The sequence below is a fragment of the Vombatus ursinus genome, unplaced genomic scaffold, assembly GCF_900497805.2.
Source record: "Vombatus ursinus unplaced genomic scaffold, bare-nosed wombat genome assembly UNPS02014807.1, whole genome shotgun sequence".
NCBI lineage: Eukaryota > Metazoa > Chordata > Mammalia > Diprotodontia > Vombatidae > Vombatus > Vombatus ursinus.
The window spans coordinates 44103225-44130674 of record NW_020954585.1 but is presented as its reverse complement, the minus strand read 5'-3'; the positions used below and the strand labels follow the sequence as shown (position 1 = coordinate 44130674).

General features: G+C 39.7%; 1 protein-coding gene across 2 annotated transcripts in view; it reads right to left on the bottom strand.

Moving 5' to 3' along the window:
* DHRS7B (dehydrogenase/reductase 7B) overlaps positions 1–27450 on the bottom strand; it is a 59520-nt gene that overhangs the window by 7003 nt on the left and 25067 nt on the right. For both annotated transcript variants that reach the window (XR_003570233.1, XM_027874770.1), the window contains exons 2-6: positions 22045–22223; positions 15908–16017; positions 7853–8063; positions 4366–4458; positions 2718–2870 (exon numbers count right to left, since the gene is read on the bottom strand). Coding sequence is in view for 1 of the 2 variants with exons in the window: in XM_027874770.1 (XP_027730571.1) it covers positions 2718–2870; positions 4366–4458; positions 7853–8063; positions 15908–16017; positions 22045–22223 (746 nt within the window). In the remaining variant the exon portion in view is untranslated. The remainder of the gene's footprint in view (positions 1–2717; positions 2871–4365; positions 4459–7852; positions 8064–15907; positions 16018–22044; positions 22224–27450) is intronic.

The following is a 27450-nucleotide window of genomic DNA, read 5'->3' as shown; positions in this document are numbered from 1 at the left end:
ATAGGATCATAGATTTAGAGATGTAAGGGACCTCAGAGGTCAAGTCCGTCCTCCTCTTCTTTCAGAGGACTGACCTGCCAACAGTCACAAAGCTAGTGTCTTGAGGCAGTATTTAAACCTAGGACCAAGATCAGGCACAGAATAAAAACATTCTCAGGAGAGGTAATCTGTTGGTTTTCTAAGTGAAGTGTGACTAGCTACTAGGAAAATACAGGCAGATGAACACCCAACAGAAGACCATGGGTAACTATTATTTGACAGTCAAAACTAATTTTTCCCCATTGTATTTGTTAATATAAATAAATGGTAGTGTACTCATTATTGCTAATTTGAAAATGAGCTCAGAAAATGAGCTCAAGGCAACAGTTTTGTAAGTATCAATCCTACTAGCCCTATGCCTCTGAAAGTCATGATTTATGCTGTAAGAGAGAAAAACAAGCCAGCAAGAAAGTCGTGTCTCCTGATTAGTGACAATCAACCTTAAATATGTGTGTGTGTTTACATATATATGTATATATTCATATATATGGGTGGATGGATGGATGGGTGGATGGATGGATCTTATCAGATACTTTGCTTCTGGACTTCTGTTACTGGTGAACTTCTTGTTGGAGTTTATATGTTAAAAAAAACCTGTGCCTCAATAACTTCCCTGAACTCCAGTCTTACATTTCAAACGACTCACTCCCTCAATGTCCCATAAGTACCTCAAACCCTACATATACAAACTTTAATTTATCATTTTCCCTTTTAAAAAAAAAATCCCTTCTCTCAACTTACCTGTGGTTTTTACTGATGGAACCATCATTCTCCCAGTTACCCAAGCTCAAAATTTCAGAAACATTTTTAACTCTTTCCTCTTCCTCCACTATAATATCCAATTAGATCCCAAATCCTGTTGATTCTAGTTCCATAGTCTCTCTCATCTCATCCATCTTGTGCTAAGGAGTCAGGAAGACCTGAATTCAAATCCAGCTTCAGATATTTACTATCCATGAAACCCTGGGGAAGTCACTTAACCTTTGCCTGCCTCAGTTTTTTCAAACTGTAACGTGGGCCTGTAACATAATAGTACATGCCTTGCAGGGTTGTTGTGTGGATCCAATGAGATAATATTGTAAAGCACTTAGCGAAGTACTTTTGGCACATAGCAGATGCTTAATAAATGTTTGTTCTCTTTCTCCTCTCCTCCCAACCAGTATTCATAATATCACCATTCCTGTTTGGGTCCTCAGTGCTTTTCAATTGTACTACATATTATAATGTTCTTCTCATTGCTGTCTCTGCTTCAAGTCTTTACTTTTCAATTCATTCTTCTTCACATTACTTTTCCAAGATTATCTTTCTAAAACATGGGTTGGACTATGTCAACTCCTCATCCAAATACCCATAAGAGAAAATAAAAACTTGGCAGCCTGGCATTTAACAAACTGGATCCAACCTATTGTTCTAGTCTCATTCCATTTTATTCTCCTCACAAACTCTATTTTCTAGCCTCCTACTATTACTACTGCTGCTATTCTCCATCTCATTTTAGGTTTTCTCACCTCTGTGCATTTGCATACACTACCAGATCTGGCAGAAGTTATCCCACATCTCACTGAAATCCTTCTCTTCCTTCCAGAGCCAGTTCAAGTACCACCATGGCCTCCATGAAGCTTGCCTAACCCCCCAGCTCAAAGTGATGTTTCCCTTTTCCTCCTCTTTCTCAGAGCACTTTGTCTAGACGCTTTCCCTTTACCCTCATCAACTCTGAATCATATTTACTTGTGTCCATATCACATTCTCCCTGTTGGGTCCTTGAGGCCAGGGACAATGGTGTTTTTCAACTTTATACACCCTACTAAAACACTGGGCAGGCTTACACCAACCAATACATGTTTGCTTAATTGAAGGAGAATGAGGGACAACATGTCAGGAGCTGCCAGGACTGGAAGTCAAACTAAGCAAGAGAAGTCGCTGAGATCTTGTAGACCCAGATAGACGAGAGGTCAAATACAATGAAGACAGGAAAGAGAAGGTGGGTACTTAACAGGCCTAGGTAGATAGACTTGGTTCAGAGTCAGCAAGAGAGGCACAGCTGTACATTGTTTAAACTCTGACCCTAAATCAGAGGCTGCTTGGTTAGTTTCAACCCTGTTTTCTACTGCCTGCTAAGGCTAAACAGGACCTGAGGTGTTGCTCTTAACTAAAAAAAAAAAAAAAAAAAAAAAAAGCTTGCTCTTGTAAGGATACCCGAATGATTTCCAACAATCTCTGGAACAGCAGCAGATTCAGAGGGAGCCAATTGCTGTGACAACATGGAAGTTCTCTTTCATTTTCCAAGCATAAAGGGAGAAACAATGCCACCTTTAAGGTCATGACAATTTACAGATTCTGTAAATTTAATTAGTTTTAACTGATTCTCATGTCATATCTGAAGGAGGTTGAGAATTTTCAAGTTGGGGATTAATTGTTTTCAAGGCCCTCAGGCATCACAGAGGCCCTTCTCTAGAGTCAATGCATCTGATATCACATTGCTTAAACCTGACCAGTCGGGAGTCACAGGCTCTGGCTGAGGCATTGGGGAAGTGATTCAAGACTGGTCAGAGTTAGTGCCCAAGAATCAACCCTGGGATCTTTTCATTCTGGGGAACCTAGAAACAAGAATCCCACGTGATTTCACATGCCTGCAGCTATCAACGTTTCCTATCAGCACGGGGAAATTTGTTCCTTACCTCCATATTTGGATCCGTCTGCAGTAATGGCATTGAGAGAGAGATTGGTTTGGATATAGCCCGGACAGATTACAGTCACTTCAATTTCATGCTGTTCCATCTCTGCCCGAAGGCAGTCAAAGAATGCTTGGGTTGCATGCTTGGAGGCTGCATCTGCAAAACATAGTCACATAAGGAACACACAAAGGGAAGGAAACATTGACCCTAAAACAGATAACTTCATTCTTTATGCATTCCACTTTGTAAACCTTTTCCTCCGGTGTGTTTTCATTTAGAAATGCTGCAGAAATCACTCATCTGCTACAGAAATGTGCCCTTCTCAGCTTCCCAACTGAAGTGACTGCGGGGCACTGCGGAGGAATGTGGTACCTCTACAGGGCACAAATATCCCTAAAATATGGTTTTTAAGTATATAAATGGGAGACTCTCAACTGAAATTCAGAGTTCACTAAAATACAATGTTCTGAGCTTTTAAATCTAAGGAAAGAAAGGGTTATTTACCAGCCAGGAAGATAAGAGTAAAAATGACTACAAAACTAAGGAAAGGTCAAAGAAAGTCAAATGAAGGGAGTTAAACAGTTATTTCATGCACTGCACTGGGTTGCACTCCTCAGATCAGTTTTTGAATGACTTCTTTTCACAGGAAGGCAGCATGATTTGGGGGAAAGAATGCTGAAAATGTGAAACTTGGAGTCCTGGGATCTGAATTCAAAGGCCAACTCTGTCACCTTTCTGATCTTGGGGCACAGTCTCTCTCTGGATCTGTTTACTTATCTATAAAATGAAGGAGCTGGATTGGTGGCCTTTAAAATGCCTTCCAGAGCTAGATCTATGCAACTTGAGACTGACCGGATTCAGGGTTTTCAGGGGGTATGAGCTGGGAATGGGTGGTGAGGGATTCGTTCCTATCATCAGTGATTCTATTAATTCAGTCTAATCCTTAGGATTCTCAAGGGACTGGCTTACTTTTAGGGCTCCTCAAAGGTCTGGATTATTTTTCAGCAAGCCTCAAGTGCCAAACCAAAATTAGACACCAAAGCTACACACCAAATGTAACCTGTATCCTGCCAAAGGGATGCCAGAACCAATTTTGGCTCCCTAGAATCCTTGGGCCTAGGATTTTTCTATAGATAGGGTTTTAAAGGGCTTCAGAGTCCTAGTAGATAGCATCCGTAAGCCTAGTCAGTTCCAACCTAATCACAAGAGATTGGTGAGATCTTGATTCCATTTAATAATGTAATGGGACAGGTCTATTTGATTCAATTTTGTATTAGATGAACACAAAACTAATAGAATCTGGTTAAAAGTGAAAATTCATCAAAATTAAATGACCTAGTTTTTAAGAGATAACTTAGAAAGTGGCTAGTAAGTTCCATGCCAACAGAGAATTATAACAAAATGGTGGACAAAAGGAGAAAGATACTAATTTTTTATCACATTTCCAATTCAAATTTTTCTGGACACATCATGCTACTGAATTTCATATTTCCTCCATTAAATGTTTGTAACCTTCATTTTAACATTTCTTCAAGGATACTCATTACTATTCTTTGCCTTCCCTTTAGTTGATGGGTTCACAGGTTGGAAGAATGCAGAACTTTGAACAGGACTTCTTAGATTTCAATAAAGGATTTGAGGAGATACTTACATGCTGATCTGAAAGGAATACTGATTTTGCCCTGAATGCTGCTAATCACAACAATGTGACCTTGTTTCTTCTCTATCATGGAGGGCAGAATTGCTAAAGAAAGAGGAAAAGCCTTAGAATATGACAGATCACAATCACAGCAGTTAAAAAGCAAAATGTTTCATAAAAATAAAGCCATTATGCTAAACACATATAGCTCATCAGAACATTTATATAGTCTTAATTAGGCTCTTACTGCAGCAAGGCAATCTTTTTAGACCTCGATAATCTATTCAGCTGTCATTCAGCAAGGGCCAGCTGTTCCAAACCTTTTCAAACCTCCTCAAGCCTCTGATGGCACCCTTTTCAGCTGAGTACTTTGCCTCAGTACTTCACCAAAGAAATGGAGGACATTTAATCTCTCTATCCTTCTCCTCAATTCACATCCCTAAAAATCATCCTGCACTATCTCCCTCTTTCCAATCTCTGATGGAGGTGTCCTTCCTGCTTACAAAGACCAAACCCTAGATTCCATCCCATCTCCTCTAGCACATTGTCCCTTCCACCATCCCCATTATCTTACTAATCTTCGATATCTACCAATGTACTAGTTCCTTTCCTGTTGCCTATAAACACAACCATATCTGTCTCATCCTTGAAAAAACCCAATTTGATCCTTCCTAACTATCTATCATTTTATATCTGCTCACTGATGGCTAAACTCCTTAAGAAAGCCACCACTTCTCCTCTCATTCAATTTTAAACTCTACAATCTGGCTTCCAACTCCATCATTTAACTAAAACTGCTCTCTCCAAAGTTACCAATTGACAAACTTAATGGTTTCAATACTCATTCTTTACTTCTCTGTAGCCTTTGACACTGTTTATCATCTTCTTCTAGATACTCTCTCCTCTCTAGATTGCAGATGATTCCCAGATCCTAATCTAGTCCTAATCTCTAGTCTCACATCACTAACTGCCTTTGAGATCTTAAACTGGTCTAAAAATGTATAAAAACAGAACTCATCTTTCCTACCAAATTCCTCTACTCAACTTCCATATTACTATCAATTAGTAAATATTTATTAAGCACCTACTACACCTACACACCAGTGATATAAAAAAAAGGCAAAAAATAGTCACGGCTCCCAAGGAGCTCAAAATCTAATGGGTGAGATAAATGAACAAATACATACAAACAAGTTATATACAGGCTCACAACTTCAGTATCATCTTTGACTTCTCACTCATACCCCACATATTCAATCTGTTGCCAAGTCTTGTTTCTGCCTTCACAACATCTCTCTTATATCCCCTTCTTGCCATTAACACAAATGCCAACTTGGTGGATATCACTGCAATAGCTTTCTGGTTTGTCTCCCCCCACTCCAATCCATCCTCTCTACTCAGCTGCCAAAGTGATCTTTCTATAAAGTTCAGGGCTGACCATATTGACCCCACCTCCTTCATTAAACTCCAGTGGCTTCCCATTACCCCCAATCTCTTTCACTTCTAAAGCCTTTCACAACCTTGCCTCTCCCTCTTCTTACACTCTGTTCACTGCCATACACTCTATAATCCAGTGACACTGGCCTTCCTGCTGTTCCTTGAACTCAATATTTCATTTTCTAACTCAGTGTCATTTCCTCAGGTCTGAAATCCTCTGCCTCCCTGCTTCTCTAGCTTCCTTTAAGACAACTCAAATCCTATCTTCTGCAGGTGGCCTTTACCAGACCTCCTTCCTCACATTACCTCCACTGACCACCACCTCCTGCCCCGTTACTACTAGTGCCTTCTCTCAGAGATTAACTTCTGTTTATACTACATATATCTTGTATGTATAATGAGGTAGGTTTTTTTTTTGTTGTTGCATATTGTCTTCTTCCATTAGAACATGAGACCTTGCCTTTGCCCTTTTTTGTATCTGTTAAAAGACTGGGCCTGGTGGTGTTGAGACCATGACAATCTCCCCTTAAGGGAGGCTGTAAGCTTAAGAACATACTTAGGGAAAATAGGAACAATAATATTTTTGAAGGTTAGGGCAGCTGTGTCCCCTAAATAATATTTTGTCTACCACCAGCTTGTTTTTCTCCCTGATAACAAATCCCTAAAATAATATTTTGTTCTAACCTCTGATATACAAATCAGCCAGCTCCAGAGGGCCACCCAAAATCAGAGTATAAGAACCCCACTCTCAGAAGAGCACTCTGGAATACACCTTCCCACTGGAACACCCCCTTTCTGCTGAACGGAGCCATGTCTCCATGCTCCCCACATAGCGCTGTCCTTACATGAGTTATACTCTGTTAGTATGTCTCTGTGAGTTGTATGTTGGATCCCCTTTTCTTCTCTCCCCTTTGCCCTCTTCTCCATTGCTTGCAATAAAGCTTTGCACTGAACTGATTCCCACTGTTTTACATGGTATTCTCAGCATCCGAACTCATTAGGGAGTTGTTTTCCCCAACATCTCTGGCAGGCCCATGGGTTTTTCTTTAGACATAAACTGGGTCCCTGGACAAGTACTTAACCTATTAACAACTGCACCTGCACAGGGGGAGTATGGTACTTTGAGCCAGTTACAGAAAGCAAGGATCAATAGATGATCCTCACGTCCTCCCAGGAAGGACTCCCTTATGCCAGAGGACTATCATGAAACAATTGCTGAAAACAACATGTTAAACAATGGGAATCAGTTCAATGCAAAGCTTTAGATCAAGCAATGGGAAAGAGGGGGAAAGGATCAGAGGAAAAAAGGGGTATTGTGCTGGTCTTAAGACCATCAAGTCTAATCTCATAACAATGGTTTCCAGGTATAGATTCTATGAGCCATGGTCTCCCTTAAGGGGAGATTGCCATGATGGTCTCAACACCATCAGGCCCAATCTTATAATAGTAACTTCACTGCTTGGCACAGTGCCTGGCACATAATAGTGCTTTATTCATGTTGAATGCCTGACAGAGCAAAGGTGACAACTGTAGCTTCCTAAAGAGTAAAGACTGTCTCATTTATCTATGATCTCCCAAATAATCCTTTGCTCATAAAAGGTAAAAAGAAATAGGTGTTCAATGAAGGAATGAATGACAGCTTTAAATGTCAAATTCAATGTCCTTTCCCCCGCCTTTGAATGAAATTAATAGCAAGCACCACTCAAATTAAAAGCTAGGCTTGTTAAGTTCTCTCATGGAGGATAAGACGTGGGCATGAAAACCCTGTTTCCTGTTCCAATGGAGATTTTGACCAATAACAATTCACACTGAAAAGGAAAACTGTGGCAATGGAACTAAAACCTGGGGGAGCATCTTGAGATGAAGCTATAAACTAGAGATAGCCAAATTTGGACAAATGAAATAACCAGTAACCAAACTATTATGAAAACAAATGTACTAAGGTAAATTATGGGATGGGTAAGAAAGGGAGACTTGCTAGAGGGTGATTGAACAAGGAGCCAAGTTAAGTAAACTCCAAAATGACATTCCTCTATTTAAAAGAAATCCATAGTCATTGTACCTTTCGTTAACGCAACTGGACCAAAGTAGTTTGTCTCCATCACTTTTTTGTCCACCTCCAGGGCAGTATCCATTATTGTGCCTCGATAGCTGATCCCTGCATTATTGATTAATATGTCCACATGACCAGTGTATTTTAGGATTTCATTCGCTGCAGGAACTATAGTGTCTGAATCAGCAAGGTCAAACACTACAACATGAGGCTTGTGTGTCTGAATTTGAACAAACAAAACAGTAACACAATTCAGCTTCTGAGCAACAATCATTTGATCACCATATTCATGTTTTGCAGAGCTACGGGAAACCAGAAAAGAATCAAACGTTTTGAGAACTCCAAATGTGGCCAATTTCATCTTTGATTGGAAAGTTACCTAGGACCTCAGAAGGTGTATTGACCTAGCATAAAATTAAGCAGGTTATAATTACCCTCATCTTTCTACCTTTTAAAGCATTCCTTGCATAGAATGCTTCAAACTGGTATGAGAAGCTTTCAGCTTGAACTACAAATTATTCTCCTCCAAAGGCTATAATATAGGGAACTTCTTAGTAGTGAACTCAAGATATTTAATTACTGGTTTATCTTGCAGGTATGCTTGCCATCCTAGAATACCTGAGATCCATAAGTTCTAATAGGACCAGTATTCAAACCCAAAAGACATGGATATTTTGCCATTAATAACACATTACAAGGCACCTGCAAATTTCCCCAAAGAGATTTCTTTTCATTTCCTAATCCTTTTTGTTCATCATATTCTGAATCTACTTACTTAGGAGATGAAAAGTTAACTACTAAATAAAGTCAACTTTTAATTAATCAGAGACTAATTATCCAGGTTATGGATTGTTACACTTCCCCCTCCACTGGTTGGCTGCCTTTCAACCACAGTCATCAGCTCTTGTACTGAAAGAATGGCAGAAGAAAGAAAAGATGAAACTCATGTACATTGATTTTACTGGGGTAAGTGACTGATGAAAAATTGGTATGAGAAGGGCTTGAAACTATGGATGCCAATGATCTTTTCAACAGCTGTCTTCTGTTTCCTTGGCTATTTGAGAGCTGGCTATGATACACTAGGGATACAGGTACATGTATGACTAGACCAAGGTATGTATTGGACTACAGATGTCTAAAAGGCAGGAATCAGGTTTGTGTAACAACTCCTTTTGTACAACTAGCAGACACTACATACAATTAGGTACTTAAAAGCTGTTGATGACACTGAAGATGATGGTGATAAAAATATTGACAATGGCTGCAACTAACATATTTTTACATGTTGTGATGGATGATTCAGGAAAGTACAGAATATGTATCATAGGCAGTAACCTTGTTTTGCTGAAGCATAGAATAAAGATTAGGTATTAGTATGAAATTAGCCTATATCAGTAGGGTGGCAGATTGTAAAGGGGTTTACAATACCAGACCAAGGAGTTTGGACTTTGAAGTGTTGCACTGAAGAATGATATGATCTGGTTTATGCAGAAGCAAGAGTAATTTGGTACTAGTACAGGATGGGTTGGTGGGGAAAAGACAAGACATGAGGAAATCAGTTGGGAAGCTATTGTAAAAGTCTATGTGTGGTAATGTGGGCCTGTAATGGGACAATCCTAGCAGAAAGGATCTTACAGTTATTGAAAGATATTGTGTAAGTAAAACAGACAGAACTTGGTAACCAATTAGATGTAGGAAGGGAAGGAAAGGGAGTAATTAAAGAAAATGCTGACATTTCAAGCATATGTGACTGCCATTAACACAAACAGAGAAGTCAGAAGAAAGAGTAGGACTGGGAAGAAAGAGATTAAGTTCATACAATAATATTAATAATAATATGGATTGCTTATGCAACAAGGTACAATGTGGGAAGAAGCCAAAACAGAAAAGCTTTGCATACATCAACTATTAAGATATTGCACAAGGTGTAGGATGCTGAACAATGCATTCAACATTCAACAAACATTTACTGAAGGACTACTATAAACAATTCACTTTTTAAGTACTAGGAGGGACTCCCTCCTAAAAAAAATAAAAGGTCTCCGCTTTCAAGGAGGCACTCCTTCCTTTCAGACACTCCTCTCCAGGAGCCTCCCAGACTAAATACCCAAACCAGTGACCATGCTCTATATGATTCCTACCCTGGGGCCCTTCTTTCCCCATTGGTGACTGCTTCTCTTGGAATATATATATGTGTGTATGTGTGTGTCTATGTATATGCATGTACATATATGTGTATATATGTATATATATGGTTGTCCTTAGTTCTCGAAGAGGACCAAAATGAGATCCCTATGTTAGAGTCAAGTTACAGTGCGTCCGACTGTGGCTGGTCAGACCAATACGAGCTTGGAAGGCTCTACCACAGGTCAGGCATAAATAGTCCATATGAACATTTTGGGGGGATTCTCTAAATCTGTGCATCTGGGGTTTTTTTTTGAACTACTTCAGCTCTGCTTTGCTCAGAGAGCCCTGCACCCTGATGTGAGCATGCCACGCTGGGTGGTCCTGTGCCAGGGTCTCCCAAGTCATGCAATCCCCAGTCAAGCTTCACTTTCTTCTCTCCTTTCTAGCTAACCACCTTGCCCTCTTTCCTTCTGTTCCTCCCTCCCCTCTAGTTCTAGAATCAAATCAACTCTGCTAGGATTCAGGCTGGTGACAATCTAATCTCAGATGGCCCCCCACCCAAGCCACTACTCCTAGATGCTTACTGTTTTTCACATTAGAATGTAAACTCTTTGAGGGCCAGGACAGTTTTTGTATCTCCAGCCCTAAGCTGCACTTAGTATGAGTTGGCACTTTGGATGTGCTTAATTAATGATTTTTCATTCATTCAAGAAGCTTACAATCTATAAGGTGCAATGACATATTAAAATAATTACAATATAAATTAGAATATGAGAGGCCCTTCATTAAAGACCTCCTAAGGCTTGATGTTGACATGGACATCACTATGGATTCCAGAAGCTAATAAAAAGCAGATAGCAAACAGCAGACAAAAAAATAAAGCAGGAGCTTTCTAGTTTTCCAAACTGGAAAGGTAGAAAGGACAGGCCTGACAGCAGACCATATGTCTGTTGTCCGAGGACCAGAAAGGAAGGAAGGAAGAAAGAAAGAAAGAAGGAAAGAGAGGAAACTTTTATTAAGTACCTCCTATGTGTCAGAATCTGTACTAAGCATTTTACAAATATTATATCATTTGGTCCTTTCAACAACTGTGGGAAGATGCTACTATTATCCCTATGTTACAGATAAGGAAAAAGGCAGACAAAAGTTAAGTGACTTCTCAGGGTCACATAGCTAGTAATTAAGGCTGGATTTAAACTCAGGTCTTCCTGATTCCAGGCCCAGAATTCTATCCTTTATGCCACCTACAAGAAATTCAGGCACAGTCTGACATGCAATCTATATTTTGGAAGAACAGATTTCAAAGGGATTATAAAAGGGGTAAGAAGGATCCCATAGCCTAAAATTCCTTAGGGGAACTAAGCCCAGAAAAAATGGAAAGCTCTCAAGAATGAAATTTTGAAGAAACAAAGAGAATTGATGAGATAGGAAAAGGGCAGTTTTCTAATGGAACCAGTGTAGAGGCACAGAACTCATAACCAACATAGATGAAAAAAAGAAAAAACATACAGAAAAGGAAGGAGTTCTCAAAACAAAGAAATACAAACTATCAATAGCCATATGAAAAATCACTAAAATTAGAAAGAGAATTAGAACAACTCTAGGGTTCTAATTGACACTTATCAGATTGGCCAACATGACAAAAAAGAAAAATTGACTATTGTTGGAACAGTTTCTTTTTTTCTTGTGAGGCAATGGGGTTAAGTGACTTGCCCAGGGTCACACAGCTAGTAAATGTCAAGTGTCTGAGGCCCTCCTGACTCCAGGGCCGGTGCTCTACCCACTGCACCACCTAGTTGCCCTGAAACAGTTTCTAGAAGACAGGCAAACTGATACTCTGTTGGTGGATCTATAAATTGGTTCAGCTATTCTGTTTCATCAAGTGTTGGATCAAAAATTTTCCTTTGTTTTCCAATATTGATTCATAGATGTCTGAACTTGTTTACTAGATCTAGGGACTGTATTTTCTTCAGTTACAAATGTTTTCCCTGTTAATTTATCTGCTTTTGTTCAATCTTTGAGTTTTCTCCTTCCTGAGATCTTTAGTAATTTCAGTCTTTCCCTCCGATTTCCCCCTCTTCACTTTCCGACTGTCCCCCCCATAGTGATTTCCTTGGGGGCTGGATCTCAGAGTCTCAGCTTCCTTCCATGCTGGGCAATTCACAATTTACCAACCTAGGCCTCTGCCCCAAGTGACTTTTGGGTGGTCAGAACTGGCCCCAGATAGATGGTGTGTGCTTTCCTTCAAGCTTAGTGGAGCACTGCACAGTCTTGCACACAAACGGTGTCCTGTCCTGGTGATATATCCTGCTCCCTCTATTCCTCAGTTCTCTGGCTGCTATGCTCATGCTCTGGGTTGTCAATCCTAGCACCAGCAGGATTGCTGTCCAACTGGGCACTGGTACTGGTGCTACAGAGTTGTCTGCTCCCATACCAGCAATTCAGAACTTTGCAGTGCTGGTGCTACTGGGTTATGGTCTCCAATGTGCTTTTGTTGCTGAAGGGTTGCTGGCTGGCTGTTGCTGTCTGAGTAAACTTTCACAGCTGGAGCCAAGTCTCCACGGCACTGGAAAGAGGGAGGGGGACCCACTTGTTGGGTCCATGGGTTGGCTAGTGCACCCTCACGAGGTATATGGAGTGCTCAGGGAGGACTAGCACCGTTGGTGTGAGGGCCTGCCCAGCCCTTTTCAGGGCTGTTCATTCACCTTTGGTGTCCACCTGATTCATCCAACTCTCACCTGTGGCTTCAAGAAGCTGTAGTAGGCATAGTGACCACACCCTGGTAAACTGTTATGGCAGACAGGCTAACCCAGACTGAGGGGTAACTGAGAGGTTTCACACCTGTTGGTGAGTTAGGGGGATGTCTACCCTAAGCATATAAGATGGGCAGATGTCAATAATTTGTTCCAACAGCCACACTGTCAAAGACACCAAGGTCATCCACTGCATCCCTGGTCATAGCTAGCCATCTTGACTTTTGTCCTGCCACTGGACTTGGATAACTCAGGAAGAGAGAGAGAGAGAGAGAGAGAGAGAGAAGCAGATGACTTTGTGCAATTCTGCCTCATTTAAATCCAATTTACACACAAGCTACCACCCTGTGACGTCACTGGTCTGCTTCAAAAACGAAGGACAGACAATAACAGCAGCCTCACTACATGGGAGGTCTGGGTAGGGTGCTAAATGAACTCAGGATCAGTAAGCGTTAGTTCATTTTTTTTTTTTTGCTTTTTTCAATTTCCTTTTGGATTCTGAGTATCCTAGACCAATGGAGACAGCTGAAGTTGTTTTATCTTTGGCTTACTTCTATTTTGGAGAGGTATGAGAGGTCATAGGGATCAGAGAAAATATCTAAGTTATCTGAGCAGTTTTTTTGCTTTGTTTTGTTTTTAAGACTTTGAAGTAGTATGTCTAGGCTCTTTTTTTGATCATGGCTTCTCAGGTAGTCCAACGATTCTTAAATTATCTCTCCTTAATCTGTTTTCCAAGTCATTTGTTTTTGCTATGGGATACTTTACAGTTTCTTCTATTTTTTCCCCCAGTCTTTTGACTTTGTTTTAATTTTTCTTATTTTTTCACAGAGTCATAAGCTTCAATTTAGTCCATTCTAATTTTCAGGAACTTTGTTCCCTAGGCAAAATTTTGTACCTCTTATGCTAAGCTATTAATTTCCTTTCCAATTCTATCTCTCACAGATCTCATTTCTTTTCTAATTATTTTTCCTTTAATGCTCTTACTCACTTACAGAAAATATATTTAAAACTCCTGCTTCTCTGGGTCACCTCAGCTAGTCTTCAGGGTTTATATGTTTGTCAGTCTTTGTCCAGCACATCCATCCTCCAACCTCCTCTGAAACCTTTCAGCTGGAGAGTTCCCACCACTGCCTCATTGTTCTCCATGAAAAGGGCCAACTGAAAGTACATTAAGGACACTTTCTACAGTGTCCTGTTCCCTGTCACCTTATGGTAAAGAAACACTGGCAAAGGATTCATGGGGTAGCAGAGAATCTTTCACTACTATGGGAGATTTGATGATGAGCCAGAGGTAAAGAGGTTGCTTCTGCAAATGGGGGATGAGGTGTCAATAAATGGTCGTCCAATAATGGCCAGAGGCAAAAGAATCTGTCTTTATAGAGTGATAATATAATTAGCAACAATGAGTAATGTATACAAAAGAATAATGACAAGACCAATCTAGAAGATCTGAGTTCAAGTTCTAACTCTGCCATTTATTAGCATGTGACCATATCTCTCTGAGTCTCAACGTCCTAGGAATGCATATGTTACATGGTTGTTGTGAGAAAAGCAATCTGTAAATGGCAAAGCACTATGCAAATGAAAACTGTTATTGCCGTTCAATGGGATACAAGGAAGTGGGCAGAATCGACAGTATGAAGCCAAAGAAACTAGATGATAGATAGGCAGGTCAGAGGAAAGGTCTAAGATTCAAGCAGAGTTTTGAAAATGCATTAGTGCTCACTAAAAACAGGTTTTCGAGCCAGGTTCTATAGGGCTAGCGGGGGGTGGGGGGTGGGGGGGGGAGAACCTGCAGCCTCAAGGTCACATGTGCAGCCTCTAGGTCCTCAGGTGCAGCCTTTCGACTGAGTCTAAGTTTTATAGAACAAATCTTTTTATTAAGGAGACGTGTTCTGTAAAATTTGGCCTCCCAAGAAGACTGTTTTGAAGGGCAGTATTGACCTGCACATGTGAGCTTTGGTTTGTATGTTTTTAAAAGTCTTGTTATTTTTATTTTGCCTTTTTTTTTTTTTTTTTGGTGAGGCAATTGGTGTTAAGTGACTTGCTCAGGGTCACACAGCTAGTAAGTGTCATGTGTCTGAGGCCGTATTTGAACCAGGTCCTCCTGACTCCAAGGCTGGAGCTTTATCCACTGTGCCACCTAGCTGCCCCTAATTTTTATTTTGTTATACCTCATAAGGGAGGAATATAACAACACATGGTAAAAGCTTGAGGTGATACTGTCAACTTACAAGACAGTTATTATTGGCACCCCTTTCCCCACCCCCACAACACCAATGTTATCCAGGTGCTCTTTTATACTTCCTTATATTTTATCTACAACCACCTCCTTTCATGCTACACAAAGCATTCCTAGTCCTGGTATTAAAGGAGTTGAGTATTCTAGAAAGGGTCAAATGGCTCATTCATTCATTCAACAATCATTTATAAGGTGTTTATTAGGTACAAAACACTGTGATGGACAACGACAAAGCCTCCCTTTTGTTAAGTTTAAAAAAAAACCCAACAAATTTTGGCAAGAATCAAATTAACTGCAAGAGGGGGTGTTAGGACTGGTGAAAACGATCTGAGAAGAAAGATACATGAGAACTGATTCTTTTCATTTTTAAAAAAATGACTAATGCTATCAGACATAGCTGATATGTTGTTTGGACTTTTTTCTGCCTTTTTTGTTATTTGTTATAAGGGATGACTTTTTGGGTAGGGGAGATAGATGAGGTATTTAAACATTAAAATGATATAAAAACTATATATATGTGTATATATATATATATATTACAGACGTAGATGACATATGCAGAAATATATATCTATAACAATGTAATATATGTTTTTAAATGACCAGCTGTTACTTGAAAATTGGGTACTCTCTCTCTCTATCTATCTATCTATCCCCATGTGGTAGGGAATGAGCAACCACAACAGGAAACCAAAATTTCATCCAAGTTCCCAGTAACTCCAAAGCTACACAGTTTGCCATCTCTTAACTGAGAAAGTACCAAGTGCTCCTCAGTAAGATTGGGAACGTAGTTCTTTAGTCTGTTTGCCTCTGGTTCGGTTCTGATGTGTAATAACACTTCAGGAGATGTTACTGCCTCCAGTTTGAGAATATGAAGAAGCTCTGAATGAAAGGCCTAACTCTCCTGGACTTGAACGCACATCTCCCTCCTTCCATTCTTACCTTTCTATAGCGAGTAGCAGACAGCTCTCTGACGAGCTCTTCCAGCTTCTCTTGACTTCGTCCACAAAGAATTAACTTAGCACCGGCCGCATAAAAAACCTTAGCACATTCTATAAATGAAGATATAATAAGACCAGAAGTTTTATAGCTGAAAAGATCTAAAATCATTCTCTACTAATGTGATTAAATGGATACTTACTGAGAATTCAGAAGATAAAGATGACTGTCCCATGCACCTGCGCCAATACCTCCCATCTCCACTTCCACTGCCTCCTACCTCTGGGGCCCATGATCACAAACCTGACTCTCATTTTCATAATAGAGCCCCACAGCTCCTACTTCTGAACTGTCTTTCTAGAATATTAAAAACATAAAATCTGAGTTGTGATGTTAATTACAACTTAAAGCCACTCACTAAAAGAGGCAAAGTATGGTCAGGCACTGTGAACCCTCCCGCCCCCACCAGCCTGACATAACCCAAATGCTAGTTAGCATCAGCTCTGCCATTTATCCTAGACTTCTAGCTAAGTATGTTAAAAAGAGTAATAGTAGGGGTAGCTAGGTGGTGCAGTGGATACAGCACCTGCCCTGAAGTCAGGAGGACCCCGAGTTCAAATCTGGCCTCAGACCAAACACTTGACACTTACTAGCTATGTGACTCTGGGCAAGTCACTTAGTCCCAATTGCCTAAAAATAAAATAAAAAAAAAAGAGAGAAAAAGAGTACTAGTTCTGTGATATCATGAGCTCCATAGCAGTTCTATGTGATATAAATAACAAGGCTTCAGACCATAAAACAGTTTTTTAGTATCCAGGATGTAAAAGATACTTTTATCCTGGCATCCATATTTTTCAAGGAGTTCCATGTTGGAGAATTAATGCCTTCACAGACAAAAAAGAATGAAGAAGTAGGTATTTGTATTAAAGTACATTCTTTTAGTCTAAATCAGGGGTGGGAAACCTGCAGCCTGGAGGCCACATGTGGCCTTCCAGGTCCTTGGGTGTCCAAGCTTTACAGAACAAATCCTTTCATTGAGAAGATTTGTTCTGTGAAGTTTGGATTCAGTCAAACGGCCGCACTTGAGGACCTAGAGTTCCCTGTCCCTGTCTAAACACTCTTTCCCCAGTATTGTTTCACACTTCTTTGTAACTGTAAGAGATTACAGCAGGATTGGATAGTGAGTCACAAAACTGTTCTGTACATAGGGGCTCTTCTTCTGGAGGAAAAAAGTTCATCATTAAGTTCATCATCCCAGTTCTACTGGGTTTTTTTGTGTGTGTGGTTTTTTTTCTTTTGGCTAGGCAATGGTAACCCCAAGTGACTTGCCATGGGTCACACGGCTAGAAAGTCTGAGGACGCATTTGAACTCAGGTCATCCTGACTTCAGGGTCAGTGCTCTATCCACTGCGCCACCTAGCAGCCCCTTAGTTCTATTGTTTTAAATCCCTCCTAAAAGCCACTCTTACTTCTCACTAAAAGCCACTCCAAATGGTCTTCCTTCCTATTGCTCAACCTCAGTGCCAAATTTCTCTCACCAATTTTACACAACTATATATGTACATTATTTCTGTATGTAAAAAAATGCACTTGCATTGAATTCTCTGGGAGAAAGATATCATATCATTTAAACAAGGACATTTTCAATTGTGCTCATACGCGTACAGCCGTCTCTTAAACAAGAGTTAATAAATTCATTCAGTGGGTCAAGCGCGTGACTGGCAATAGAACACAAGTAAGACAGGAATTTGTTTTTTGTTTTTTATCTCCCTTGCTGAGCACAGTGTATGGCATATGACAGATGGCAGGTAATTGCTAAATGCTTGTTGAATGAATGTATGAGCCAGGATGCAGGCACAGAAGCTGCTTGAACACCAACTGTGGCCAAATTAAGAACAGGATCCATCATGGTGAAAGGTACATTTTTGTGCAGCCTTAGCGGGCATAGTCTTCTAGAGTCCATGTGGCGCTACGAGCTCAGGCCATCCCAGAACATGCAATCCCTCTAAGCAATGGGCCAAGCTTTCCAGAAGAAACTGTCAGAAAGATTTCTCCTCAACTCAGATGGCAACATTTTAGAGAGGAGGAATGTTCTCTGATGTTCTCTGTCATTCCCAAAGGAATATAAAAATTTTTGATGCAGGTCTGATGAAGGAATACAATGAACTACTTTGGGATATGCCCCAAAAGGGTAGGAAAGAACACAGAACTGAGAAGAGTAAATCTTAGGAAGGTCAGTATATAAATAGCTGTTGAAAAATGATAGCCCAAGCTCTACAACTAGCTCTGAGAGCAGCAAAGCCAAAATTGGAGGAAATGAACCCTGTACAGAGAGGAACTGAGATAGAACAACAGGCTGGAAAAGCATTCCATTTTCAGTCCTTAGGAAAGTTTTGTAGGAAAAAAAAATACAAGGGTAAGATGGGGAGCAGTGAGGGTCAGATAAGAGCTGTTGTCCTCAGAACTATCAATTATCTAGGCTATCACACAATTCTTCTCTGTTGAAAGATTTCTGGAATTTCCTCCTTAGTAAACATATGTTATCCCCTCACAAATTTGGGATGCAGGCTCCCTAAAATGGGAATATAAAAATATGTTGTTCCCTTAGTTGACAATATTACTGTTTACTCAAAGACAAACCCGTCCAAAAAGATAGTCATATGAAGTAAGGATCAAATAATCCTAAGAGATATCATAGCTCCTAAAAGGTTGAGGGCAGAAGAAAAGTTAGCAGATTTACCCAAGAATGGTATAAGTCTTCCTCTCAAACAAGATGATTTGCTTGTCTTTGACATTCCTACATGAATGAAGACTGAGTCCCTGAATCTGGCAATAGATTACGTGAAAATTAGAATGAACCAAAGAGAAGCTAATGATTTTATGAGATGACAAGAAATATTAAAATAAAGTCAAAAGACTGAAAAAAAATGGAAGTATAAATGTAAAAACTGAACTGGCAAACAGATCAAGGAGAGATAATTTAAGAATCATCGCACTACTTGAAAACTATTAACTGCACCAACCCCCCGCCAAAAAAAAGTCTAGACATTATATTTTAAGAAATTATTTTTAAAAAAATCTGCCTATCTCTTAGAACAAAAGGACAAAGTAAAAACTGAAAAAAATCTTCTGGTCACCTTCTGAAAGAAACTCCAAAATAAAAACTCTCAGGAACATTACAGAAAAAAATCAAAAGCTTCTAGGTCAAAGAAAGAAATATTTCAAGCAGACAAAAAAATGCCATCATTGAAGAGCCATAGTTAAGATCATAGAAGATTTAGCAGCTACTACTATAAAGAAGTGGAGAGCTTGGAATACAATACTCTAGAAGGCAAAAGGTATATAGGCTTACAACCAAGACTAATTCACCCAGCAAAACTGAGTTTAATCCTATAGGAAGAAAATGAATCTTTAATGAAACAAAAGATCTGTAAGCATTCCTGATGAAAGGACCAGCACTCCAATCTTGGGAGTGAAGAGAAATATAAAAGGATAAATATGAATGAGCAATCATGGGACTAAACAAAGATGAACTGTTTTACATTCTAATATGAAGAGATGATACATGTTCCCTTAGAACTCTATTATCACTTCAAGGATCACAGACATAGTTTAATAAGACAGAGAACCTATTCTGATGATCTTAAAAAAAAAAAAAAAGGAAATGTAAGGGAAAAGGAATTCTCTAGGCAAGAAAGGAAGAAAAAGGATGGGGGGAAAATCTCTTACATAATCTGAGTGAGCAAGAAGAAGCAAAACAAGGAGGAAGATGTAGAGGGAATGGATTGACACTTGAATCTTACTTTCATCTGAACTAGTAAATGAAAGAAGACACACACAATTGGGTGTAGAAATACATTTCAACCCAGGAAAACAGGAGGAAAAGGGCAGGGAGGGCAAATTAAGGGAGGGGTCAGTCCTAAAGGAAACAAACTCTAACCCTTGAGGGTGGGTTGGGAAGAGGAATTTAAAAGGAAAGGACAAGAGTCTTTGGCAAAGGAAAGAGAAAAGTGTCCAGGGAGAAGCAAAAGCACATATTATCAAACTTAGCATACCTTTGCTCTCTTTACCTGCTGCTTTTTTGAAAAGAGAAAGGGGAAAACTGATCAATGACCAACCACAATTCCAGAAGACTCATGATGAAATACAGGACCCACCCTAATGAGAGGTGACAAACTCAGGGCCCAGATTGATACATATATTTTTTTGGCCAACTGGAGAGCTTGTTTTGCTTGACTATGCATATTTGTTACAAAAGTTCCATTTTTCTTTCTTTCTCAAGGGTGGGGGGAGGGCAGGAGAGAGAAAAGACTTTCATCAGTTGAAAAAAATGAGATTAAGTTTAAAAAATGACAGTCTAGGTTGAATGCAGATAAGATCAGAAGGGAAACTGGGATTAGAAGGGAAATAACTGGAAAAAAAATCTTTGCAGCAAGTTTTTCTAATAAAGGCCTCATATATCCAAGATATTTAAAGAATATACATAAATATATATATATATTTCTTCATCTGCACTCTAGGTCTATCACCTGTCAGAAGGTGGGCAGCATGTTTGATCATGAGTCCTCTGGAATCATAAGTGGTCATGATATTGATCAGAGTTCTTAAGTCTCTCAAAGTTGTTTTCCTTTACATCATTGTATGCATTGTATAAATACATACATTTTTACATGACAAATGTGGGAATTTGTTTTGCTTAACTATATATATTTCTTACAAGGATTTTTTTTGTCCATAGAGTGGTAGGGAAAAAAAAAGAAATGCTTGCTAATTGAATAAAAATTAAATTCAAAAAAGAGATGGCAGGTAACTTTGAAGACAGCAGTTTCAGTTGAGTGATGATGTTAGAAGCCAAACTTCCAAGAGTTGAAAAGTGAGTAAGGGGAGAAGGGGAGGCATTGCTTGCAGACAGCTGGGTTTTTTTCCCCCTAGAAGCTTGGCTAAGAAAGGAGAGATATAGGATAATAGTATCAAGTAAGGAATTTTTGATAATTGAGGAGACCTGGCCATTTTTGTAGACAGTAAGGAAGGAATCAGAGAAGGAAGGCTGAAGATTAGAGAGAGGAGGAGGAGGAGGAAGACGGTGGGGACAATATGCTAGAAAAGATGGCAGGAATGAAATATCAAGGGTATGTGTAGAGGTGCCGCCCTTGGCAAGAAGTACCACCTCTTCATCAGAGACTGGAGTAAAAAAGGAGAAAATGGGGGATGTTATAGGGTAAAAAAAGAGCTCATGGTCCATGTCCTTATTTTCTCATTAAAGAGAGCAAGTGATGTAAGAGGATGGGGAAGAAAAAAGAAGGTTTGGAACAGCTTTTGTTGGGGGTGAGTTAGAAAATCAGTTAGAATGGAGCCAAAGGATTAACTTGCCAGAGTGAAGGTCTAGATAACATAAATTTGGAATGGGCCTAAGCAGCACGTTTGCATGACTTTCTCCAGCTCAATTTTGCAGCACAGAAATACAACAGAAGAAAGTAGATGGTGGGAGTAATCCAGGATTGGGATTTGGTAAAATGTGAGCAGCAATGGGACAGGGTCAAAATGGTAAACTTAAGAGTCTAGATTAAAAAAAGAAGAAAGTAATGACAGAGCAGTGGGGGTCCCACAAAGTAATGAGGAGTAGAGGGATTGGTGATCATAAGGAGGATTGAAAATAAGCTTAGGAGGAGTATGGCATAGGGAGAAATGGAATGACAGGCAGTTAAGATTAGATAAAGGAATTTCAGAGTTCTTGATTATGGAAGTAGAACAGTTACAGGTTATGTCAAGATCAAAAATGTAATTAACTATCCCTTTCTGTAGCTCAGGTAGAGCAGAAGAGTAGATCATGGGAGATGAATAGAGTAAGGAACTGGGAGATAAGATTAGGGTGTTTGAGGAAACATGAACAGGTTATATTGAAGTTCTCCAGTACAAGAGCAGAAGCTGGGATAGAGAAGTTCTGAGACAGTCAACTAGGCACTGAACTACAGAAAGCAGAGAAAATTAGCTGAGAGCCAGTAGATAACAGCCAGCAAGTTTTAGACTTTAGGGAGAAGTTGCTGAGTGAATGCAGAAGAGGAAGAATCTAGAAATGGCAATGGGGAGAAAGGAATATTCTGACTCCTCTTCATCAGCCAGCAACATACTTGGGAACCCACCTTTCCCCAGTCCAGAGGTTGCCCCTGTAATCACGACGACAGAATCCTGGATGTAGGCCTTCATTCGTATCCACTGCAGCAACTTGAAGAGACTGAAGACTCCCATGCAGCCAACGAGCAGGGGGATGATGGCCATGGAGGTGATATAATCCATCAGCTTTCCCTTCGGTACAATCCTCCTGAAGGTGTCAGGTGCAAAAAAACGAAAATGTTTGTGGCATACTAAGTAGAATTAATAATCCCCCTCTTTCTATCTGAGCAATATCCCAGATCTCTCTATTAGACCTAAGCTCTGAGCCTCAGCAAATACTGCCTCTTTCCCAAAACAATATACTAGGTATTTAGCTTCTGAAAAGCTCCTTTCCATTACTTTTGTTGATATTAACTTCTCTTCCCTGTGGCTTAGTTTGCTTACATATATATATTATATATATATATAAACACACATATATGTTACATATGTTATATATGTTATATATGTATATGTTATGTGTGTGTTATATATATTATATATGTTATATATATTATATATAAACATAAACATATATATATAAATATAATGCTATCCCATACAACAACTAACTTTGATGTTACTAAAGTTGCATTTACATTATTTATATTATTGTACTCACATTTGTGTTGCACCACTGAACTGCGGATATATTTCAAAACAAAACTCACTGGAGCTCAAACCATAGATTTTTTGGGGGGGAACTAGGGGAGATGGGGGGAAGGTTCTGAACCTTTTATCAGTGTAGGGAATTCCAGTTAAAGAAACTCCTTCCAGCAACTAATTCAGCTAGAAACTAGTTCAGCATCTGGGCTACTGAGAAGTTGAACCACACAGCTACTCTGTTTCAGAGGCAGGTCTTGACTCCCAGGCTAATTCTTTATCCATCATGCTACCCTCCCTCTCACAGATTTTATTTCTAATTTTTAGAGGCAATGCGATGATTTAGAATAAATCTAAGGGAAGGATTGGACAGAGTTGTAGTTTGAAAGTTAGAAGACCTGGATTCTCTTCTTAGTCAACCTCTACTCATGGTCTGACCATAGATACAAACCCCTTTGCATCCCAATGCTCTCTTTAACTCCAAAATTGAGGGGGTAGACCAGAAGATCTCTAAGATCCCTTTTAGCTCTTAGGGTCTATATTGATATAATATTTGGCTTTATGACTAAGAATGCTAGTAATGTGATTGTCTTTATGTTATAAGTAGCTAACAATATATCTGGGCTCACCTGATTTTCCACAACAAACCTAGATTTTTAGAACTGAAATGAGATTCGATTACTACTTTCAGTTGCATGACATTTTAGGAATAGAAAATCTCAGAACTAAAATGACAATAATTATACAAAACATGTAGGGTCTATTAAGAAGCAGTTCAGAAGTGGAAAGAGCATGAAACTTAAATCACCAGACTCAGGTTAAAATCATGGCTCTTCCACTTGCTAGGCATGTGACTTCAGACAAATCAATTAACCTATATTGAGCTTAGGTTTCCTCATGTGTGAAAAGGCAAATAGAACTTACAAGACCTAAGTCACAGGATGTAAGGAAAGCAATTTGTAAACCTTACAGCACCACATAAATGTAAGCAATTATTACCAACATCCCACAAAGGCTAATAAGCAACCACTTCCATATAAGCTTGGTGCATGACTCTGTCATAATGATCACCAAAAATATTTTGTATAAACCAGAACAGTCAAAATAGCTCAAGGAGGGCTCAGCGACAACCGAAAATAGGGATAACAAGGCTGTGGCATTTGTCTAAGCTTCAGATGACAGCACAAGTTATTAAATGTGGCTACATGATGTTGCTCCATAGCTTCAGTATGCACTAGGATTTTCCTAAGGGCCACAGGAAAGATGAACACAGAGCCAAGGGAAGGCTAAGGCAATCAACTAATCAATCAACAAGCATTTATTAAGCACCTACTATGTGCTGAGTATTGTGCTGAGTGCTAAGGATACAAATACAAAGAATGAAACAATTGCTGCTCTGGAAATAAGAAGCACTCTATCCTCTACAGTTCACAACACCTCTATGACTGAAAACATAATATTGCCTCAATAATTCCTGTCTAAAAGAAACGCCAAATTTCCTGCATGGTCAGCTTGTCAATCAGCAAGCATTTATTAACCGCCTACTATATATCAGGCACTGTGCAAAGGGCTGGGAAAACAAAAAAGGGCAAAAACACAATCCTTGCCCTCAAGGAGCTTACAGTTTAATGAGGAAGAAAAACACCCAAATAACAATGTACACACAACATATATGCAGCATAAATAGGAGGTAATCTCAGACTGTGCATTAGCAGTGAGAAGGAGTGGGAAAGGCTACTTGTAAGAAGTGGGATTTGAGCTCAGTCTTAAGGGAAGCCAAGAGGTGGAGGTGAGAAGGGACAACATTCCAGTAAAAAGGTCAGGAGATAGGGTGTTAGGCATGAGGAACAGCAAGAAGGTTGGTATAAATAGATCTTAAGACTACATGGAGAGGAGAAAAGTTTAAGAATACTGGAAAGGTAGGAAGAGACTAGGTTATAAAGGGCTTTAAAAGTCAGATGGAGGATTTTATATTTGATCCTAGAGGTCAGAGGGAACCACTGGAGTTTAATGTGTGTATGTATATGTGGGGGAGAGGGGAAGGTGACAGTGACATGGCAGGGGCAGGGGTGATCTTTAGGAAGATCACTTTTTGTAGCTGAGTGGAGGTAGACTGAAGTGGGGGGTGAAATGAAGTACATCCACCAGCAGGCTATTGCAATAGTCCAAGCATCAGGTGATAAGGGCCTGAACCAGGACGGGAGCAGTATCAGAGGAGAGAAGGGGGCATGTGGAGAGATGTCACAAAGATGAAATTGACAAGTCTTGGCAACAGGAGGGAAGGTGAACTGTGAGAAAAAGAGAGGAGTTAAGAATGACACCAAGGTTGCAAGTTAGGGCAGTTGGGAGGATGATGGTACCCTCTACAGTAACAGAGAAATTCAGAAGAAGGGAGGGTTTGGGGGGTGGGGAAAGATAATGAGTTCTCTTTTGGACATACACTGAGTTTGAGAAGTATACACGACATCCAGTACGAAATGTCTAATAGTTGGTGATGACACTGAAGGTCAGGAGAAGTTAGGGTTGGATAAACAGATCTGAGAATCACATGCATAGAGATGAAATGTGAACCCATAGGAACTGATGAGATCACTAAACAAGAGAGTATAGAGGGAGAAGAGGGCCTAGGACAGACCCTCGGAGCATAGCTATGATTAGCAGCTGAGACCTGGAGAAAGTTCCAGCAAAAGAAAGCATGGTAGTGGAAAAAAATATATCAACCCTATAATGTATTTTTTTTTTTTGGTGAGGTAATGAGAGTTAAGTGACTTGCCTAGGGTGACACAGCTAGTGAGTGTCAAGTGTCTGAGGCCAAATTTGAACTCAGGTCCTCCTGACTCCAAGACCAGAGCTTTATCCACTTTGCCATCTAGCTGCCACCCAATATCTTTTTTTTCTTTTTTTTTCACCCAATATCTTTTAATACTGTTGTCTTATCATGGTCTTTAGAATATGAAGACAGATGATCCAGTAAATGAAAATAATTTTTATTGTTTCTAAAATAAAATCAGAGCAAGGACAGAATCACATGCCAAAGGTCTGACCCTGAGAGTAGTTGTATACTACCCTCATATACTTCTGGACTATCCCAGTATCCCAGTCCCAAATGTCTTGCAGACTATTTCTACTTTGTTTCCTAACAACAAATAAATTTTATCCCTGCAATGTCACTGAGCCAGGATCACTAGGAAACAGCCAGCTGGCTGACTCAGTCTCCTAAAACCTAAAGGGACTCTTTAATTCCATAATCTTCATGTATTGTGGTTGATTATACATAAGACATAATGAAAATAAGGCTTTATCTAGATATCAGGCCATGTCTACAATGCTGATAAAAAGAATCAGCTCATTATTTGATCTATCAACTGCATTACTTGAATAATTATTTAAAGAGTATATATAAATTTCTACTATGCCTATCAAAATACATTCAGCTATTTCACCATAATCAAAATAAATAATCTGTTGTTGTTCAATCATTTCAGCTGTGTCCATCTCCTCCCGAACCCATTTGGGATTTTCTTGTCAATACTGAAGTAGTTTGCCATTTCCTTCGTCAACTCATTTTACAGATGAGGCAAACAGGGTTAAGTGATCTGCCTAGGGTCACACAGCTAGTTAAGTGTCTGAGGCTGGATTTGAACTTAGAAAGATGAGTCTTCCTGACTTCAGGCCCAGGACTCTACTGTGCCACCTAGTATCCATACGTAATTATCTGTAAAAATTATTCCCTTCCATTAACAACCATCCTATTTCTTATAAACACCCACTTTCTGCTAAGTGAATACATTTTCCCCTCTTCCTTCAAACTGCCAAACCTGGGCTTGGGCACACTGAGAATGAAAGTGATTTCCAAAGTACAGAGGTTTTTAGCCTGTGTACTATTACAGTTCAGCACTCTCAAGACATCACAGGCCAGATGATCATAGCCTATGGGCAGGGTAGCCCCTGACCTACTTTCACAGCTTCTAGGGTATATCCTGGGATTCAAGGACAAAAAAGATTCCTTAGAGTTCAGCTGGCACTGATGGATCAATGAGACCACGCCTGTGAAAAGTAGCAGAGTGAGACTGCTTCATTTAATGCCTATTAGTTTGATCAATCAAGAGAACTGATCAAAGTATGGGGGTAAACCCTTAGATAAATATGATTTTATATTCATTTTGACTTCTTTCATAAAATAACCTTGAGGGACAGTGGGATGGAAGTGGGAAGAAGTTAAGAGGGAAAAAAAACCCCCACAAAAACATATCTCCTTAAGAAGTGAGGTTAATAAAAGTTCTCTTTGTGACCTACATTCCTACTCCCTGATTGGATCAATTCTGGCCTTTTCCCTGGAGATGCAGGTCCTGCTTAGTGGGTCTAGCAGTCCAAAGCAGCTCCAGTAAGCTTGGTCTGTCCTGAGTCAACATCAGAATCACCCAAGGCCCTGAATCTCACAGACAATCCTAGAACCAAACTTAAGTCTCCCTTGGTTCCTGGAGATAAAGGAATACTCTGTTCTCTCTTCCAAGGTGCCTCATGGACCAGAGTTGTCCAATTCTTTTTCAGTTCACACCTACAACCCTGGAGTTCAACAAAATAAAATGGAACTACAAAGAAGTAGAGAATATGCTGTGAGCAACCTGTCATTCATCTGATTTCACTTTTCTCAATGCTGGTTACCCACTTCATGAGGGTTGAAGACTCAGAGAAAAGCATTAAAAATGTTCCGGAGCAGAATGTGTCCTATAAACAAACTAGGCCAAGAAGGCTAGAAGAGATAAACTCTCACCACCTCAGCATGGTTTCCT